General features: G+C 40.7%; 1 protein-coding gene across 2 annotated transcripts in view; it reads left to right on the top strand.

Annotated features, from left to right (window-relative positions):
• Positions 1 to 18,775, top strand: part of LOC131941590 (uncharacterized) — a 37,637-nt gene extending 18,862 nt beyond the window's left edge. Inside the window, exons 10-35 of one of the 2 annotated variants that reach the window (XM_059300907.1) lie at positions 643 to 801; positions 1,613 to 1,698; positions 2,231 to 2,276; positions 3,089 to 3,145; positions 3,534 to 3,627; positions 4,013 to 4,159; positions 4,278 to 4,355; positions 4,453 to 4,627; positions 4,884 to 5,030; positions 5,366 to 5,412; positions 6,263 to 6,453; positions 7,262 to 7,416; positions 8,237 to 8,418; positions 8,874 to 9,062; positions 9,669 to 9,854; positions 11,274 to 11,398; positions 11,904 to 12,029; positions 12,627 to 12,737; positions 13,220 to 13,346; positions 13,482 to 13,599; positions 14,069 to 14,163; positions 14,804 to 14,960; positions 15,487 to 15,589; positions 15,713 to 15,953; positions 17,034 to 17,283; positions 18,068 to 18,775. In XM_059300907.1, the coding sequence (XP_059156890.1) occupies positions 643 to 801; positions 1,613 to 1,698; positions 2,231 to 2,276; positions 3,089 to 3,145; positions 3,534 to 3,627; positions 4,013 to 4,159; positions 4,278 to 4,355; positions 4,453 to 4,627; positions 4,884 to 5,030; positions 5,366 to 5,412; positions 6,263 to 6,453; positions 7,262 to 7,416; positions 8,237 to 8,418; positions 8,874 to 9,062; positions 9,669 to 9,854; positions 11,274 to 11,398; positions 11,904 to 12,029; positions 12,627 to 12,737; positions 13,220 to 13,346; positions 13,482 to 13,599; positions 14,069 to 14,163; positions 14,804 to 14,960; positions 15,487 to 15,589; positions 15,713 to 15,953; positions 17,034 to 17,283; positions 18,068 to 18,353 (3,678 nt within the window). In that variant the 3' untranslated portion in view covers positions 18,354 to 18,775. Of the gene's footprint in view, positions 1 to 642; positions 802 to 1,612; positions 1,699 to 2,230; positions 2,334 to 3,088; positions 3,146 to 3,533; positions 3,628 to 4,012; positions 4,160 to 4,277; positions 4,356 to 4,452; positions 4,628 to 4,883; positions 5,031 to 5,365; positions 5,413 to 6,262; positions 6,454 to 7,261; positions 7,417 to 8,236; positions 8,419 to 8,873; positions 9,063 to 9,668; positions 9,855 to 11,273; positions 11,399 to 11,903; positions 12,030 to 12,626; positions 12,738 to 13,219; positions 13,347 to 13,481; positions 13,600 to 14,068; positions 14,164 to 14,803; positions 14,961 to 15,486; positions 15,590 to 15,712; positions 15,954 to 17,033; positions 17,284 to 18,067 lie in introns of both variants that reach the window. The other variant, XM_059300906.1, reaches the window with a different exon arrangement.
• The last annotated feature ends 1,277 nt before the right edge of the window (positions 18,776 to 20,052 follow it).

A 20,052-nucleotide genomic window follows, 5' to 3' on the forward strand; every position in this document is an offset into this window, starting at 1 on the left:
GTGAGACGAGTTTAAGGACAGACTATTACATGGTAGCACCTGTTTACTTAAGCGAGAGAAATGTTCCAACTTATTCATTTAGGAATATGTGATGTTAAGCCAGGCCGTTCAAATGATAAAGTAAAGTTGAATCTAAGTTCTGTTTTAAATCTGACGGTCTATGGGGCAAGTGATGTAGAGTATGCTTGTTTATGTGCCCTCAGCATATGAAGGGATAGTGAGGTCAGCATTATGCTTACGTTCCCTAATGTGAGTTAGAGGTGGAGGACTTGGAAATGTTCTACGAACGTCAACCCATACAACGTCCCTGAGTCCACCCAGCTCTGATGGGTTCCTAACTCAAGCAAATGTTGAAAATGTCAATGAATTAAAAATGTTAAATGACGACAATGTGTTTGGAAAAAATATTGCATATATTACTTATCAAAGCCAAAGTCAACATAACAAAGTCATAAACAGATTCGGATCATTTTATTTTAGTTCCATAATTCAGCATTATACAACAGCTGTACTGTTTTCTTGTTATACAACAACAGCTTCGTCTTCCTGATATACAACAGCTGCACTGGTTTCCTGTTATACAACAGCTGATTTATGATTTCCTGTTATACAACACTATCATTATATTTTCCTGTTCTTTAGATAATTAGACTGCATGCGGCGGGCAAACAGCCCCTAGAGGTGTTCCATTTTGGCGGGGATGAGGTGGGACGGGGGGCGTGGCTCAACTCTACAGCCTGCCAGAGGCTGAGGTCTGAGGGGAAACTGCCTGGTGGCTCCCCCAAGTGGTATTTCTTCCAGGTGAGCTACAGGTGTGGTCTGGATCAAATACAGGTGTAGTCTAAATACTGCAGGTGTAGTCTAGATACTGCAGGTAGTCTTAGTCCAGCTAGACCACAGGTGTTCAAATTCTAGGTAAACCACGGCTGGTTACCATGTAGTTATGTATACCTTCACATTAAAAAATAAATATTCAACACTTAAATCATGGAACCACCAACACATACACAACCCGACACACAGATATATGCATACATATATACAGCACTGACAATAAATTAACTGCCAAGAAATAGAATGCCCAGTATTTGTAGTACAACACAAATCAGGAGATACGCCTCTGTATTTTATAAGAGATATATAGGTAATCAGCAGGCTAAAAAACATTTAAAAGGAAGAAAAGATGGATATGGTAAACTCCCAATACCACCCTACCCTCCCCCCCCCCTACACACATAGTCACACACCAAAACATACAAACAAAATGAAACACAGCTCAACAAAGCTTGTATTAAACCAGTGGACAACACAGAGAATGGAAATCCAAAAATGTCCTGGAAAAAATCAGTCGAGAGAGAGATGGGAAAGGTTGGATTGACGTGGCTGGGGTGAAGAAAAAAATCCAACCAACAACGAGCGTTGGCGAAGTGTCTTCTCGGCCGTACGCTCACTGGCGAAACAAAAATAACACCAGTATAGGCACACGTTATCCATACACATAACAATAGACCTCTCATTATATAAACATCAAAATAATCCTCACTTTATAAACACATCAAAGAACGACTGTTTTAGAAGGGTACGGTACAATTTACTTACCTTTTCATTTCAGAGAGTTTCTCAACTAGCAGCGGCGAGGAAATTATCTCTTGGAGCGTGGGAGGATGGTCTCATTTTAGACAACAACCCATTTAATGTGTAGGTTCTACATTCTGTAGGGGTTACCTAGCTTGATATGGGAGCTAATAGTTTTAGACAACAACCCATTTAATGTGTAGGTTCTACAGTTTGTAGGGGCTACCTAACTTATAGGGGAGTTAATGGACAACAGTCCATTTAAATGTGTTTGGTTACATTTCGTAGGGATCACCTAGCTTTATAGGGGAGCTAATCATGTTTAAAAAAGTCTATTTGATCAATGAGTTTACATTATGTAGGGGATACTAAAATTTATAGTTTGTTGGAAATTAGTCGAGATAAATTAGCACTACAGGGGAGCTAATTATAATAGATGAAAGCCTATATATAGGGTAGTTAATTATGTTCGATGAAAGTCCATGTGTGCGATTGAAATTTGTAGGAAGTACTGAACTTTTCACAGACCCTAATCAAGTTAGACCAAAATCATTTGTTATTTTAATGCCTGCTAATATAATGATTAGATTATTGCCCTTTTCTTACGATGAGTTACCTGTCCTTATAAATTATTATACTTGACGTGACTCCCCAGGTCAAGCGCCAACGTCTCTAACGTCTACGCCTACGCTTGGGACAACGTCTGGGAGTGGGGGACGATAGCTCGAACCTACACCCTGGCCAACAGGGGGTATAAGGTGAGTCAACGTTTGGGGTGGGGGTGTGGGGGGGTGGACCTACACCCTGGCCAACAGGGGATACAAGGTGAGTCAACTTGTGGGGGTGGGGGACCATAGCTCGGACCTACACCCTGGCCAACAGGGGGTACAAGGTGAGTCAACGTCTGGGGGGGTGGACCTACACCCTGGCCAACAGGGGGTACAAGGTGAGACAACTTGTGGGGGTGGGGGACCATAGCTCGGACCTACACCCTGGCCAACAGGGGGTACAAGGTGAGTCTGGGGGTGGGGGTGGGGTCGGACTGACACCCTGGCCAACAGGGGATACAAGGTGAGTCAACGTCTGGGGGGTGGGGGTGGACCTACACCCTGGCCAACAGGGGGTACAAGGTGAGTCAACGTCCGGGGGGGGGGTGGACCTACACCCTGGCCAACAGGGGGTACAAGGTGAGTCTGGGGGTGGGGGTGGGGTCGGACTGACACCCTGGCCTACAGGGGATACAAAGTGAGTCAACGTCTGGGGGGTGGGGGTGGACCTACACCCTGGCCAACAGGGGGTACAAGGTGAGTCAACGTCTGGGGGTGGGGGTGGGGGTGGACCAACACCCTGGCCAACAGGGGATACAAGGTGAGTCAACTTCTGGGGGTGGGGGTGAGGGGTGGATGGACCTACACACTGGCCAACAGGGGGTATAAGGTGAGTCAAGGTCTGGGGTGGGGGACGATAGCTCGGACCTACACACTGGCCAACAGGGGGTACAAGGTGAGACAAGGTCTGGGAGTGGGGGACGATAGCTCGGACCTACACACTGGCCAACAGGGGGTACAAGGTGAGACAAGGTCTGGGAGTGGGGGACGATAGCTCGGACCTACACACTGGCCAACAGGGGGTATAAGGTGAGACAACGTCTGGGAGTGGGGGACGATAGCTCGGACCTACACACTGGCCAATAGGGGGTACAAGGTGAGTCAACGTCTGGGGGTGGGGGTGGGGGTGGACCAACACCCTGGCCAACAGGGGTTACAAGGTGAGTCTAGTCAACATCTTACATCATTAGACATATTTGATTACGTTTTATTCTTAGCCGAGGGAGGCTTGGCACATCTTTTAAAAACACAACACACTGTGTCCATCGTTGGTGTTGGCGATCTGTGTAGATATTACACACTACACGCTGGCATCGAGCACACGTGTGACACGTGATTTCTGTTCCCCAGGTAGTCATGGCCCACGCCTCTCACCTGTACTTTGACCACCCCTACGAGCCCGACCCAGAGGAAAGGGGCTACTACTGGGCCACACGGTATACAGGTATGAGCAGACGACAGTGGGTGTGGACGAGGGGGGGGAGTGATGATACCGCAATAAGTTGGTCATTTGTGTACAATAAAATTGCTCCTGATATATACCGTTCCTATTAAAGTAGGAAACTGTTCAATAGTGAAATCAACACAAAAAATATTTTGATGCTATTTCTAAATTCCTTACTCATTTGAAGCGTTTTTTTTAAAAAGAAAAATGGCTAATTTTAACCAACGAAATCTTAAATTTCTTTAGGTACCTGGGTATTAAATCTATGGTAATATACATTTATCTCAAGTTATATATATATATATATATATATATATATATATATATATATATATATATATATATATATATATATATATATATATATATATATATATGTTTTCAGATATTAAAAAGGCTTTCTCCTACAACGCCGTACGTTTCTATGACAACATTCTAATGCAGAGGTCAGGGCAACCGGTCAAGGAAGAAGAACTCTGTGGAGCAGCAAATACTGACTGCCCTCCCTTGATGGTTGAGGCCAATATAGCTGGTAAATTTTCAACCAACAACTCTTTTTTCAACACGTTAAGGAACTTTGGTTAATATGTAACAACCCACTCAGTCAAAATATAGGTTGTGTTTAATCTGGTTTCGAACCTGGTCCGCAGGTATGGAAGCCGCCTTGTTTAGCGAGACGACCAGGACTGAAGAAGATTTACACGATCGATTGTTTCCACGTCTCCTGGGTAAATATATTTAATTAATTTTTCTCGTGCAATTTGTAGATTTATTTACTTAACTTGGAAAAAGTCACTTCTGATACTAAGTCAAAATGTATTTTAGCAATGGCGGAGAGGGCGTGGCACAAGGCACCCTGGGAAGACTTGCCCAGGGGGGAGGAGCGGGACCGGAAGTTGGACGAGGACTGGCAGTCTTTTGTCCGGGGAGTAGGTCACCGTGTCCTGAGGAAACTGGAGGCTGATGGGGTCATGTACAAGCTCCCACCCCCCGGGGGGAGGTAAGACAAAAGTGGAAGGAGACGTGTCTTTAGTTGACGCTGCTGATGTGGGATTGGTGTAGAGATGATGTAGCTGTTTTTTTTTATTGTTCAAACTGGCTTAATTTAACATCTTTAAATATTATATTATGTTCTTATACACTTGTATTATTTTATTTCTATTGAAGAATCCAACAAAAATGTGTTGAAAATTACCGTAATTTAATCCATCCAATCGTTAAATTAAAAAAAATGACAATTGGCTACTTGGTTCCAGAATATCAAACGGCATGCTGCTGACCACTCCACTGTTTCCTGGCTTGAGTGTCCAGTACAGCCACAACGCTGGACAGACGTGGGCAGACGCCAGCGGCACGGTTGTTCGGGTGTCTGAAGATAATCCGATAATCTGGCTCAGAACTGTGTAAGTATGGCAGCACTTCATTACAATGAATGTATTAAACTTAAAAAAAAAGTAAACACTTTATTTAACTAATTTGTTCATGTTCCATGTTGAGAACCCAGTCGACAACTTTAATACACAAGAAAAAAAAAAAAAAATAAATTATTTTAGCTTATAGCTAACACAAAATTTATTACCAAGATATGATACGAATATTATTTTTACCCCCACAAGAATAAACGGACACAATTTAAATACATCGATGTTTCTGAACTTGGTAGTTAACCAACAATAATGGTTTTGTTAGTTGCATTCATTTTTTTTTAATACATGATTTTGTTTTCTTCTTCACCTAGGTCATCAGATGGCTCAAGATTCAGTAGGACGGTCACTCTCTACTTCAGTGAGATTTTATTTACTCTGGGTGTATACAGTAGAATAAAAACAATCTCCATTGAGGGGTTGTAGTGTAATTGTCTGAAAACTATAGCCTTTGGTACTTTTAATGTCATCTCTACTATTTTTATATATTAGTCAAACGGTATTGTTATAAACCATACATGCTAAGGTTAAGAGTACGACCAAAATTCTGACTAGGGTTAGGTTTATGCTAAGTATGTTTTAGTGCTGTGATATTTATTGAAGAATTACAATTTTCAAAGACAATAATACGATAAATGTAACGTACTTTAAAACGTATTTTACAAATAGTACTCATTGGAGTGCAGATATGGATGCCCCTTTTCAAACGAAAAATTTAGTGCCAGCAATTGTTTTTTTTATGCTAAACATTGAATATCTATATATATAATTCTCTTCTGGGAGACGCTAGAAAACGAGCTGTAAACGCGCTCCCTACCACCCCCACCCCTACATGGTCTTAGTGAGCTGTGTTCACTCTAAATGTTAACAAACAGAGCCGGGTTTAGTGACGACTATTAGGGGCAGATAATTTAGTTTGAAACGATTTTAAACATAGGGGGGGGGGGGGGGGGGGGGAAGGAGGAAGGGGAGGAAGGAAGGGAGGGTTATGGTCCTTAACGTGCTACTTACAGTGTTTTAAAGAAATATTTTCAGTGTCAGCGTTGGTACCGTAGAATTCACAAATTTTGAATTACTGAAAAGTAGAAAAAACAACAACTAGATAGCGGCGTATGTTATGCCGCGGGCCGGCTCGTATCTATATATCACGTGACTCCCCAGAGGCCACCATTTATGTGCCTGATTAAAGGTTTTACGTCCCCTGATTTCAGATCAACCTGCCGCTGTTGTCAACCAACCAGTTATCGACTACATCAGCCAAAACCTGACGGTCAAGTTCACGGTAGTCGATAACTACAAGAAATACGGTGAGGAATTCTACCAGGTCAAGTTGACCTTCACCAACAACGGTAACCTCAGTATCCCAGGGGGCAACTGGAGAATCTACTTCCCTAACGTCAATGTAAGATCACGTGACAGAAGATAAACAACATGGGTGGTGGAGACGGCTTAGGGGCGGTTTTGTCTTTAGATAGTGTCTAGTAAGGGGCATAAGCTAGAGGGGGGAGGGGGCTCGATTGCTTTCATTTAGTAATAATTTGAAATAGTATTGAATTTCGTTTATGTAATGTTTGGACGAAATGCTAGGTAATAAGGTTACTAGAGTTAATTAGCGGTTAATTACTAGGAATCATTAAACCCCGTTTCTTTTCTGTAATGATTTATTCAGTTGAAATATTAAAAGGAGCTATATATATATATATATATATATATATATATATATATATATATATATATATATATATATATATATATATATATATATATTTATATATAATGGAGGCGGTTGAGCTTCCGTATCTCTTCCAAAGATACCCAAAACTATTTAACTAGACATAAAGTTATGAACTTAATGTTTATGAAATCTAGGAAAATTGGTTACTATATTAAAGACTTTATATGCTTTTCCCAATTTACTTTCCCAAATTTGTTTAATGTGGGTGTGTCGGGGGGGGGGGGGGCGGGTGGAGGCGTTCTAGCACTATATAGCCACCTCTTGATCCGCCTACGTCGTTAGATTCACTAAATCACCTTAGTTGATTGATTGATTGATTGATTGATTGGTTGATTGATTGATTGATTGATTGATTGATTGATTGATTGATTGATTGATTGATTGATTGATTGATTGATTGATTGATTGATTGATTGATTGATTGATTGAATGATTGATTGATTTATTGATTCATTGATTTATCGATTGATTGTAGACCATCGAGCCTGATGATCTGCTGGACGGACGAGACTACATCGACCACACAGTGAAGATGTCTATCAGTCACGTGGCTGGCTACCTGTACAGTGTTGGTCCAACACGGGACTTTGCTGGACTTGACAGATGGCAGGAGATTGAACTCAACTTCAAGTAACGCTTTCATTCATACCCTCACGTGTATCTACATTCATACCCTAACATGTACCTACATTCATACACTCACATGTATCTATCTATATTAGGAAACGTAGAGTATGTAACGTATAATAATCCTAAAACTTTACTGAATTAAAACGAGTAGGGTTGAAGATAAAGCAGACAGCTAGAAGAACTCGACACGCACTGTTTTAAAATACCAACAACCTACTCGTCAAAAAATCTACATTTTACTCATGGATATCTTTGAAAACCCTCTATACGTTGACATTTTAGCAACATTTTTCTGTGGCCGTTGTTATAGTGTAAAAACACATTTTGGTACCCAGAGCGGGTATGCCCCCTCCCTCTACAGCCCCTACTTCCCCTCCCCCTTTCCTACGCAATTTAGCTGTATTGAGTAAATAACCGCGCGCAATTTTAGCCTGTACGAAACATCAAGAAAGAATACACGCGTTCATTTAACTGGACCCAGCAGCTATAAAACTCAGGCCATTAGCGATTGTGTTGATGGTCGCTACCATTGGACCACACTACACCCTGCTCACATTAAACCTCACACTTATCTACAACCGTTTCTCAGGCTATGATAGGGCTCTCACCTAAATCCTGATCTCACCTCCTATATTTATTACCTTTACGCGAGGTGTGATATAGTATTCACCCCTAAACTGATATCACCTCCTAGTTTTATTACTTTTGCCTGTGCTGTAATACAGTACTCACCTGTAAACTCCTAGATTTACTACCGTTGCACGTGTTCTAATACTGTACTCACCTTTGAACTGACCTCACCTGTTCTCACCTTCCCTAGAATCTCCAACTGGTGTGTCTCGCGCTACGAGATGTTTCCTCGGACGTACGTCTCAGCCCCAGGGATGGCGGCCCGGGATATTGTCAGCACCGTGGGGGAGGGTCTGGACTACGTGACCCCCTTCACCAAAATGGAACAGTGGAAGCGGTTTGAGAACGATCTCTTTGATCCTTGGACCCCAGGTAAAGACGAGTAGCAAAGGTCGTTATGGGTTCATATGTCACATGTCATAGTGACGTCACTTCATAGGGTCACATTTGGTGCGGCACACGTTCATTTTACGCACTTTGGTCGCTGTTTAATGAAATAACTAAATAATAATTAATAGAATCGTTGTTAAACTTTGAAGTAGGCCTATATCAATGTTTGTGACTTTGCTAAATGTCTATTTTTGTGACTTTGCGTAATGTCTATTTTTGTGACTTTGCGTAATGTCCATTTTTGTGACTTTGCGTAAGGTCTACTTTATTTATGACTGGTGACTGTCTATTGAATCAAATCAATGTAAGTAAAAACGGATGAGCTTTACATTAATCACACAATCTATTTTGTGTCTTGAATCACAAAACAAACAGATAAACTCCACTTCACCTACACCGAGGTACCATCAAGTCTGAAACTGTTCTTCTGTTGTCAGGTATCCGTTATGACCGGAATGTTGACCGAAGCGTGAGTTTCCAGGAAACGGCGATGGTCCTCCCACCTGTGGTCAGCTACAAAAGCGAGACAGTAGCGTCTGGTGCCAAGTATTTCAACCTGCTAGACGCCCCGGTCACCGTCGTATACGACACCCCAGAGTTGAATGAAGTGGCGTCCGTCTTTAAGGGTGGGTTTCTTCTTTCATTGGTCCCTACTACAGAATTTCATAATAGAGCAAATTAGTTTTAATTTATTTAATGTATTGATCTATGTATCTTTTAAATAGTTTATTTACTTTAGTGTGACAGCACTTGCTGTGTGAATAGACTGCAACGCGAATTATACAAGTGTATATATATATATATATATATATATATATATATATATATATATATATATATATATATATATATATATATATATGAGTGCGTGTGTGTGTATGTAGAGAAAAATATACATTGTCTAAAGACTATACACACACACGCAGATATATATATATATATATATATATATATATATATATATATATATATATATATATATATATATATATATATATATATATATACATATAGGCCTATATATATGTGAGTGTGTGTGCGTGTGTGAGTGTGTGTGAGAAGAAGATATTTACACACAGACTATAGGTCCAATGAGGTCCTCACGATTTACATGCAACTTAAACAAACAAATGTTGACATAGAAATAATAAACGGGACGGTGAGTTAGTGTGGTACTGCACCACATGTGAGTGTGAGCATCATTAAGACACGTACTGTCCCTCCACACACAGGTCTGATGGAGAAGTTTTTCACGGTGACCCTCACACTGTCCGCCACTACACCAGATACCAGGTACATCCACTTTAAGCTGGGCAACTTCACGGGCGGGGAGAACAGTACTGAAGGTTACCATGTCAAGGTCGGCACTGATGGCGTCATAGCGACCGCCAGGACTGCAGACGGCGCTTTTTATGCAGGTGATTTTAAAGCTGAGTCATGGCTCTGTGCATGGCTGCTTGTGGTTTGACCACTGCTCTGCCCACTGCTCTGTCTACTGCTCTGCCCACTGCTCTGTCTACTGCTCTGCCCACTGCTCTGCCCACTGTTTTGTCCAGAGTTATGTCCAAAGCAACACTGAGCACCTGACAGAGCACTTGACTTTGCTCTATGCATTGCTTAAAAAGTTTTTAAAACAATGAAAAAATCTTATAAAAACCCGATTCTATATACATTTATCAACATCAGAGATTTAGAATCTGCTGGCTTTGAACTAACAACAAAACGCATTCTCTTACACATCTATTTTTTATAGGCAGATCTCAGGAGGGAGATGGTAGCATAGTCCCTCAATCCCCCTCCCCGCAATCACCCCCCTCCCTGTGCAGTCTTAACCCTAGCATTACCTAACAAAAGTTGGTACAACTAAAACCCTAACTTTACCTGTATAACTCAACCTTGCAGCTATGACCCTAACATGACCTAACTCCACCTTGCAGCTATGACCCTAACATGACCTAATCCACCTTGCAGCTATAACCCTAACATGACCTAATCCACCTTGCAGCTATGACCCTAACATGACCTAACTTCACCTTGCAGCTATGACCCTAACATGACCTAACTCCACCTTGCAGCTATCACCCTAACATGACCTAACTACCTTGCAGCTACAACCCTAACATGACCTAACTACCTTGCAGCTACAACCCTAACATGACCTAACTCCACCTTGCAGCTACAACCCTAACATGACCTAACTCCACCTTGCAGCTATAACCCTAACATGACCTAACTACCTTGCAGCTATAACCCTAACATGACCTAACTCCACATTGCAGCTATAGCCCTAACATGACCTAACTACACCTTGCAGCTATGACCCTAACATGACCTAACTCCACCTTGTAGCTATGACCCTAACATGACCTAACTCAACCTTGTAGCAATGACCCTAACATGACCTAACTCCACCTTGTAGCAATGACCCTAACATGACCTAACTCCACCTTGTAGCAATGACCCTAACATGACCTAACTCCACCTTGTAGCAATGACCCTAACATGACCTAACTCAACCTTGTAGCAATGACCCTAACATGACCTAACTCCACCTTGTAGCAATGACCCTAACATGACCTAACTCCACCTTGTAGCAATGACCCTAACATGACCTAACTCCACCTTGTAGCAATGACCCTAACATGACCTAACTCCACCTTGTAGCAATGACCCTAACATGACCTAACTCCACCTTGTAGCAATGACCCTAACATGACCTAACTCCACCTTGCAGCTATGACCCTAACATGACCTAACTCCACCTTGCTGCTATGACCCTAACATGACCTAACCACCTTGCAGCTATAACCCTAACATGACCTAACTCCACCTTGCAGCAATGACCGTCTTCCAACTGGCCTACAAGTCAGCGACTCCAGGGGCGATCCCACTGTGTGACATCACGGACTGGCCCAGGTTCCCCTACAGGGGGATGCACGTCGACGTGGGCCGAAATTTTTTGGTAAACTTTTTTTTTTCACGGTCAACTTTAGTGACAGATTGAAACAAGTTTACACTTACATTTTTTAAAGTGTGGAGAGTGGTAGTATATAAGAGAAGTGGTATCTATGGGGAATGGAACATACGGGAAGTGGCATTGAAGGGGATGTGTATGTGATGAGACTGTGTGAGAAGAGGTGTTTCATCATCATCATCAACTTTTCCCGTTCGTGCCCAAGATACATGAGACAGAAAATATTGTGTTAATTAGCTTCAATGAACTCGGCATGCAGTGGTACAGTGTGGTCGACATTATACACCACCGCCTTTGTGTCCCTAACATGAGTCAGGTACCCATCAGCCCTGGGTGGATTCAGGATATTTGGGGGTGTAGTTTGTCTGTAAGTGGTATGCCAAAAACATAAAGACAAAAACGTCTAACGTTGCAAATAGTCAAAATCTTTACAAAAATTGTTTCCCTTGTGCCAGCCAAAATCTTTACAAAAAAAATGTTTTTCATGTACCAGCCCAAATCAAGCGTGCTGAAACTTTTGGAGGTCATGGCCATCTACAAGATGAACAAGCTCCACTTCCATCTGAGCGATGACGAGGGCTGGCGTCTGGAGATTCCAGAACTGGACGAGCTCACTCAGGTACGCTGCCAGACTTGTTACGTGTTAGTAAATGTGTGTGTTGGATATACATCTAAACAGAGGAAGTAGTGTTTACCTGTTTCTATGACGTCAGTATCGTGTAGCTACCACGAGGTACAAAATATGGGACCAAATGACTGACACACGCCTTAGCAATGTTCTATGTTACGACGCTAGAAATTCTGGAAATTGAAAAAGCCAAATAAGAGTTGTTTTTTTTTTATAAGCATTGGACGCTAAAAGTAAAAAAAAAATCATCTTTATCACTTAAGTGCTATGTACGATTAAAAAAAATAATGAACACTCTTTAGACCTAGCGATCTACTCTCTTGAGCCCGGATTTGAACTCAAGGACTTTGAGTTAGCAGTCTACCGCTCTACCGCTTGGACCACGTCACCCCATTGTACCATGGAACATAATTATTTTATTTTACTTAGGATGCAGCGTTTCTACCAGACTTTTTTCTCCGGGGAGGGGGGGGGGTGCATCTTAAAGGATGACTTAATGTTCTCGACACTTGTATTGTCTGATCTGTTGGTGACCGTCCAAGGTTATGTAACCTTCCGTGTAACCTTCCAATCGCTTTGTCCAATCAGATTGGATCTCGAAGATGTCATGACCTTGAGGAGAAAACTTGTGTCATGTCGACCTTGGGGTCAGGGTCGGGCACTGACAACAGCGGTAGTGGTTACTACAACACTACAGAGGTAAATATCTCATTACTGAGGTAAATATATCTCCATTACTGAGGTAAATATATCATTACAGAGGTAAATATCTCTTCATTACTGAGGTAAATATCTCTACATTACTGAGGCAACTATCTCTACATTACTGAGGTAAATCTATCTTCATTACTGAGGTAAATGTATCATTACTGAGGTTAATATCTCTTCATTTCTGAGGTAAATATCTCTTCATTCCTGAGGTAAATATCTCTTCATTACTGAGGTAAATATCTCACTACTTAGGTAAATATCTCATTCCTGAAGTAAATATCACTTCATTACTGAGGTAAATATCTTATTACTGAGGTAAATATCTCATTCCTGAAGTAAATATCCCTTCATTACTGATGTAAATATCTCTGTACTGAGGTAAATATATTACGTTGTTGTCTCATAAATTGCTAAAAAAATTTAAACCATTTAATTGACTTGTGATTGTAGTATAATTGTTTAACTACCAGTACAGAGAAATCCTACGATTCGCTAAAGAGCGCCATATTGAAGTGATCCCAGAATTCGACATGCCTGGACACGCCCATGCCGCCATCATCGCCATGCGGAACCGGAAGCAGAAACTTGAGGCGCTTGGTAAATTTTTTTTTATTTTAGTTTTATTTAAACTGCAACAGAATTACGCGTCCACGTACGTTCCTCTCCCCTTACCTGTCTTAACACTAACGCTAACACGCCATAACTGAAGTCCCACCTGTCTTTAACCCCCAGGTGATATCGCCAATGCCAGACTCTATGACCTGCAGGATGAGAGCGATACCTCCCACTACATCTCTGTACAGACCTACACCGACAACGCCATCAACCCGTGCATTGAGAGCACCTACAAGTACGTGGTCGGGTCAAAGGTCAACCCTTCCTGACCTCAGAACATTTTAACAGAGCTCGAATTCTATAAAACAATATTCATTGAGGAATTGGAATTTCTCATTGTAAATCTATGTACAGTTACCAATTATGCCATTTTTTTTTTTAAAAGTGCGTTAATAACAAGGTGGTTATCGTTATTTTTTTTATAAAGAGTACTGAATACAATAATATTAATTCAACTAACACGGCGAGAAATTACAGCGTAGCCCTATATGACAAAATATTAACGCCATTTAATTATACTAATAACAAACTAATAGTTTTAATGGTACATATATTAGGTTTACCATAGTCGTATGAAGATAAATTGGGTTGTACAAATGTTTTTATTTATTTTCTTATTTTGTGTCCTTTTAAAGAACACATCAGCTATCTAAAAATGTTATTCGCAAATAGTAAACAACCTTCACCTTTAACCTTTGATCCAGTTTTATCAACGAGGTGTTCATGCAAGTCAAGAAGCTTCACATCGACATTCAGCCGTTAAAAGTTTTTCATTTCGGCGGGGACGAGGTGGCGAAAGGTGAGTAATCTTGACGTCATGACGTTGTTGGTGCTCACAAATTTTGGTGACAGGGTACTCATTGCTCATTCCAATCTCTCAGAGAAGTCGCGAGGCGGGGGCTGGGGGTGCGCCACTGCAATCTCTCACGACTAACTCTTTGTTTAATGAAACAATTAGTGGGCATTGAAATTCGTCTAATTAAGTTTAGGTCTTTTATGGACTGGACATAAACTATTAAGTTGAGTTGTGTTAGATGATATAAGAGATTATACGTGGTAATGCTGCATGACACCACGCTATATTGTCTAAATTCTTAGTTCCAAAATATTCAAAAAATGTTATTTAGAGAGGTTTTATTAATGAGTTAATAATTTCTCTAAATTAATTTCCTTAACTTAAAAAAAATATCACGGTTTCGTGATAGACTAACTAAATTGTGTTGTGATTTGCTGTGGGTGGTTGTGCTAGAGATGGTGTGTAATGACACTCTAGTGGTTCACAATAATCTCATTTGTGTACTCTATGCCGTTCTAAGACACTACTCTTATGTCTAATTTTGCTGTAGTGCAAAGGGAATTTATTCATGACGTTACATTGTATTTTGAGACGAATAAAAAAAAACCCAATGTTTTGAACATTTTTTTTTGTTTCCCGCTAGGTGCTTGGTTAAATTCCAGCGCATGCGCGTCACTGTTGAGAGCAGACGTCAACCTGAAGTGGGAGTTCACTCGGCGCGTGGCTGGGATCACCAAGGATGTGACGCTGGGGGCGTGGGAGGATGGGCTCATGGACCACGCCTCTGTCCCCTGGAACAGGTGGGGCCCCCTTCTACATCAGATTCTTGGTGACTGGCAGTTCATGGAGCGGGCTAGAGATGACTTAACTTGCTTATGTTTAAAGTTTAAGATAAACAGGACAAAAGACATCACAAGAAAACATGGTATAGCAGTATGTCGCACAAACATGGTATAGCAATATGCCAAGAAAACATTGTATAGCAATATGCCAAGAAAACTTGGTATAGCAATATGTCACAATATGACACAACTCGACTGGGATCGACTTTTCTGTTTTTCTGCTTTTTAACCAAACAACAGTCTACTGACGCAGACCTAGAGGCGAGACGTTGGTGTAATAGCTATGTCAAAGACACATAATCTATGATCCCTGCGTCCGCTTACTTAGCACTGGTACTTACAACTAGTACATACACTGAAACAGTGTTTCTTCCAGACTTTTTTCTCCGGGGGGGGGGGGGGGGGGGTATTTCCAGAAAGAAACATTGCACTGAAAGTATTTTATATTTTAATTATTTCGGTTGTTTCCCTTGATTCGTCACAGAACTGACCTGCCCAATAAGGAAATCATAGCCCAGGCCTGGCAGAACGTCTGGGAGTGGGGGGCGGGGTCACGGGCCTACAACTTAGCCAACGCTGGATACAAGGTCTGTTTCCTAAACTTTTAATACAGTTAATTAATTATCAAGCCAATAAATTAATTAATCTAATTAATTAATTAATCAAAACACCTTGAATTTTTCTCACTCTCTGATACTTTGTGTCCCCAGGTCGTGTTCTCACCTGTGACCCACACCTACCTGGACCACCCCCAGGAGCCCAGCCCCGAGGAGAGGGGCCTCTACTGGGGCACCCGCTACACTGACGCCTACAAGACTTTCTCCTTTATGCCCGATGATTATTACCTCAACGCCGATATTCAGCGTTCAGGGGAGCCAATCTCTCTAAGTGATATTTGTGGTGAAGATAAATCTGGTTGTCCCCCTTTGCTAAAGCCCGAAAATATTCTAGGTAATTTGTTTAATTATTGCGGTTTTATTTTATTTTATTTATTTATGTATTTTTTTAAATTTTTTTTTTTTTGCAAAATTTGCTTTTTAATTACTTAAGACCTACTTATACGAATATAAGTTTTATTCAGACATCAAAGTTTCATCCGGAGAGGGGGGGGGGGGGAGGGGCACTTGAAACATTAGGCTGAAGGGGTGGAACGTCATAAGTCTAGTTTTAATGAGAAAATAATTGCATTGTCCTGTTGGTATGATAGCTTTTTAATCATTAGAAACAGGATGACACTACCGGGATGAGGGTGATACTTAACTGACTATATTTTATTCTATCATACATGTATTCGTTAGTGAATTGGATAGGGGTGACACTATTTTATTCTATCATACATGTACTCTCCGGTGGATAGGAAAGTAGGGGGGAGGGGGTCACACCCTGCGTTACCGAACCTGGTGTCACCCGACCTAGCGACGCCACTGCTTCCAATTTCTTTATTTTTCTACTTGATAACTACGCCGTGTATGCAAATTAATATTAACAATTTTCTGCCAGCTGTTGTTAAAGTTTTAATCAATACGTGTATGGTGTCAGTTACAAATAGTCAAAGTTCAGTGCAATCAACATAATAAACAATTTTTTTATTTGTTTCCTGACATTTTTTTATTTGTTTCCTGAAATTTTTTTATTTGTGTCCTGAAATTTTTTATTTGTTTCCTGAAATTTTTTATTTGTTTCCTCAATTTTTTAAATTTGTTTCTTGAATTTTTTTTATTTGTTTCCTGAAATTTTATTATTTGTTTCCTGAAATTTTTTTATTTGTTTCCTGATTTTTTAAAAATTTGTTTCCTGAATTTTTTTAAAAATTTGTTTCCTGAAATTTTTTATTTGTTTCCTGAAATTTTTTTATTTGTTTCTTGAAATTTTTTTATTTGTTTCCTGAAATGTTTTTATTTGTTTCCTGAAATTTTTTTATTTGTTTCTTGAAATTTTTTTATTTGTTTCCTGAAATGTTTTTATTTGTTTCCTGAAATTTTTTTATTTGTTTCTTGAAATTTTTTAATTTGTTTCCTGAAATGTTTCCAGGCCTCCAGGGTCAGCTGTGGTCTGAGACCGTACGAACCCCCGCCCAGTTTGAGTACATGGTCTTCCCACGTCTGCTGGCCATAGCAGAACGGGCCTGGCACAAGGCACCCTGGGAGGGCAAGGAGAAGGGGGTCAGGGAGCAGGAGATGAAACGTGATTGGTCGAGGTTCGCACGTGGTGTGGGCCGGAGTGACATGGCCATTTTGGATAAGTTGAAGGTGGAGTACAGGGTGCCACCCCCCGGGGCCAGGTGAGTCACAGTTTGTCTGGGACGTAGGATAGGGGGGGGGGGAGTCAAATGATGTTTCTTATTAACAATGTGGGTCAGTAAGTTAATCTGTTATTGAACAAGTATATGTGATTCAATAAGAAAATCCGTTACTCAACCAGGTCAATATTAGTCAGTAAGTAAAGCTGTTAGTTAACTAGATCAATGTTAGTTTATAAATAAGTGTGTTACTTTTGTACCTATGGGTGAAAAGTCTGGTACTTACCTAGGGTAAAATGAGTCATATGTATTAAGTGTGATAAAATAAAAGTTCCCCTTTCGAACCTGACGGTCCATTTTCGCAAGTAGAGTTCGCCTGTTTCTGTGACCTCGAAATATGCCCAGCCGTCTTTACTTTCCCTAACGTGAGTTTGGTACCCTTCAGAGCTGGGTGGACTCAGTATCGTTCTATTGTCATCAACCGGATTCGAACACAAGCCTTTTGGTCAACAGTCTCGGCCACTCCCTCCCCTATTAAGTGTAGGCCTATTACTTGCAGCAAAATGTGACATATATATCAAGTGTGTAACTTGACAACTTGGCTCAAGCGTATCGTCTGTTACTTCTCTGGAATAAAATTCAGATTTATAATAACAAAACAGTGTCTGATTAAAAACGTTTAAAATATCAATACGATTTACTCCGAAAAGAATTTTTTAATTCAAATAATTTGTAATTCCATTCGTAAAGTACATTCCTGACATCATCGAGACATTTAAAATTAATTTGTACAACAAATCATTAATTATGCTAATGAACTTCCCAGACAATCAGGCAATAAGATAGCAGCAAATGTCGAGTTCCCAGACCTACTGATCCAACAGAGAGTCAGTGACTCTTGGTGGGAACCTTTCGACGCTTCCAAGACGTACAAAGACGGTCAAGAAATCTATTTGCGGTCTATTTCGACGGACAATGCAAGGGCGAGCATTGAAGTGAAAGTGAAAGTAACCATTTCCGGTGGAAATTCAACTGGATCCAATAATTCTGGAAATAATTTATCCTGCTATGTTTTCTTGTTACTTTTATGTTGCATTTTTTATGTTATTTAATTATATGAGAATATATGTTATGTAAAAAAAAGTGACAATTTCGAACTCTACGTATGTGTTCTGTATAATAACAATCGATAATTAATTATGTCATTTATTATTTCAATCATTCAATATCTAAACAAGAACTACATATCCTAGCTAGTAGTTTGATTCTAAAATAGAATCTAAATACTTAATTACGCCTGTATCGTTTAAATGCAATGCATGAACTAGTTCCTCTGATTTGTTAAACTTGACAATTTGACTCGACAACAAATTGTTTGTGTACCTATTTATTTGTGTAACTATTTAACTAGCATAACTAATGCATTTGTTAAATAGATAAAAACTGTAAAAATGATGTTACATATCTAAACAAAAACAAATTCACTTTAACGTTTCTATTATAATAGAGATGTCTGTTGATTATTTTTCAAAAACTTAACCTTTCACGTAGTTGATTTCGGACGACATTTAACCTATATATTTTACCCAAATAATTGGTATTGTGTAAGTTGTATCATACTAGCTTTTGTCTTACACTCTGGTCAGATGACCTTTGTTGTAGAACTAGTGCTGTCAAATCTGTTTAAAATGTTTGCAGAGGCGTAGAGACCCTTCCCGGCGCCCGGGGACAAACTTTCAATTTGGCGCCCCCCTCGGGAACAACCTTTCAATTTTCAATTTGCACCCCCCTCAAACTTTCAATTGGTTTTTCCAACACCTAAGGTCGGCGCCCGGGGAAATATGCACCCCCCCTCCCTCGCTACGCCTCTGGATGTTTGATAAATTAGCACAACAGGGATGGAAGTTTTAATATAAATCTACTTGTATTAGCAAAACATGTTTGGAAACTGATGTATTATCAAAGCTTGCTATGAAACGTAGATGTATTAGTATAGCAAGCTTGGACACTATTACACATTAGCAAAAATTATTTGAAACTTTGATACAGCAGCTAAGCATCCTTGAAAAACTGATATATTCGCAAAGCATACTTAAAAAATTCTGTTGCATATGATGCTAGACTAACATAGCTAAGAAAACCGATCCGAAATACAAAATTAGCATTATGTAAAACATCAGAGGTGGTTATCATGTACATACAGACACTGACGCAAAATCGGAGTCACCATCGGCTGTAACCTCCAGAAAAATGCGCAACGGGGAATGCGCAAACAGAAAAATGCGCAACTAGAAAATGTGCGAACAGAAAAATGCGCAAAGACATACCAATTCTGTTAATACGATTTAAATTTGTCATATTTAGTGGAAATATGTTTTACTAGATAAATGGCCCGTTGAGGAAGGGTACAACGGGGCGCTAGGCTGATAGTGCTGTCTCTTTTCTCTAAACTAAAACCATCCCACCCCCCACCCCACACACCCCCACCCCCCCCCACCCCACACACACCACCCCCACCCCACCCCCCACCCCCACACACACCTCCACCCCCCCACACACCCACCACCACCCCACCCCCACCCCACCACCCCCCACACCTCCCCCCACCCACCCCCACCCACCCACCCCCCACCCCCAAAAAAAACATGTCTACCGTCCCATTCAACGAAATATAATTATATACTTTTTTCCAGTGTCCGCCCCCTTCCCGAAAATTCTACCCCCCGCCCCCGAAAACCCTCAAGTACCACCCCCTGCCCCTCTCCGGGGAGGAAAAAGTCTGAAAGAAACCCTGGTGTCGCGCTTAGCCAC

The sequence above is a fragment of the Physella acuta genome, unplaced genomic scaffold (genome assembly GCF_028476545.2).
Source record: "Physella acuta isolate Inbredline_101_S28 unplaced genomic scaffold, ASM2847654v3 ptg000366l, whole genome shotgun sequence".
Lineage (NCBI taxonomy): Eukaryota > Metazoa > Mollusca > Gastropoda > Physidae > Physella > Physella acuta.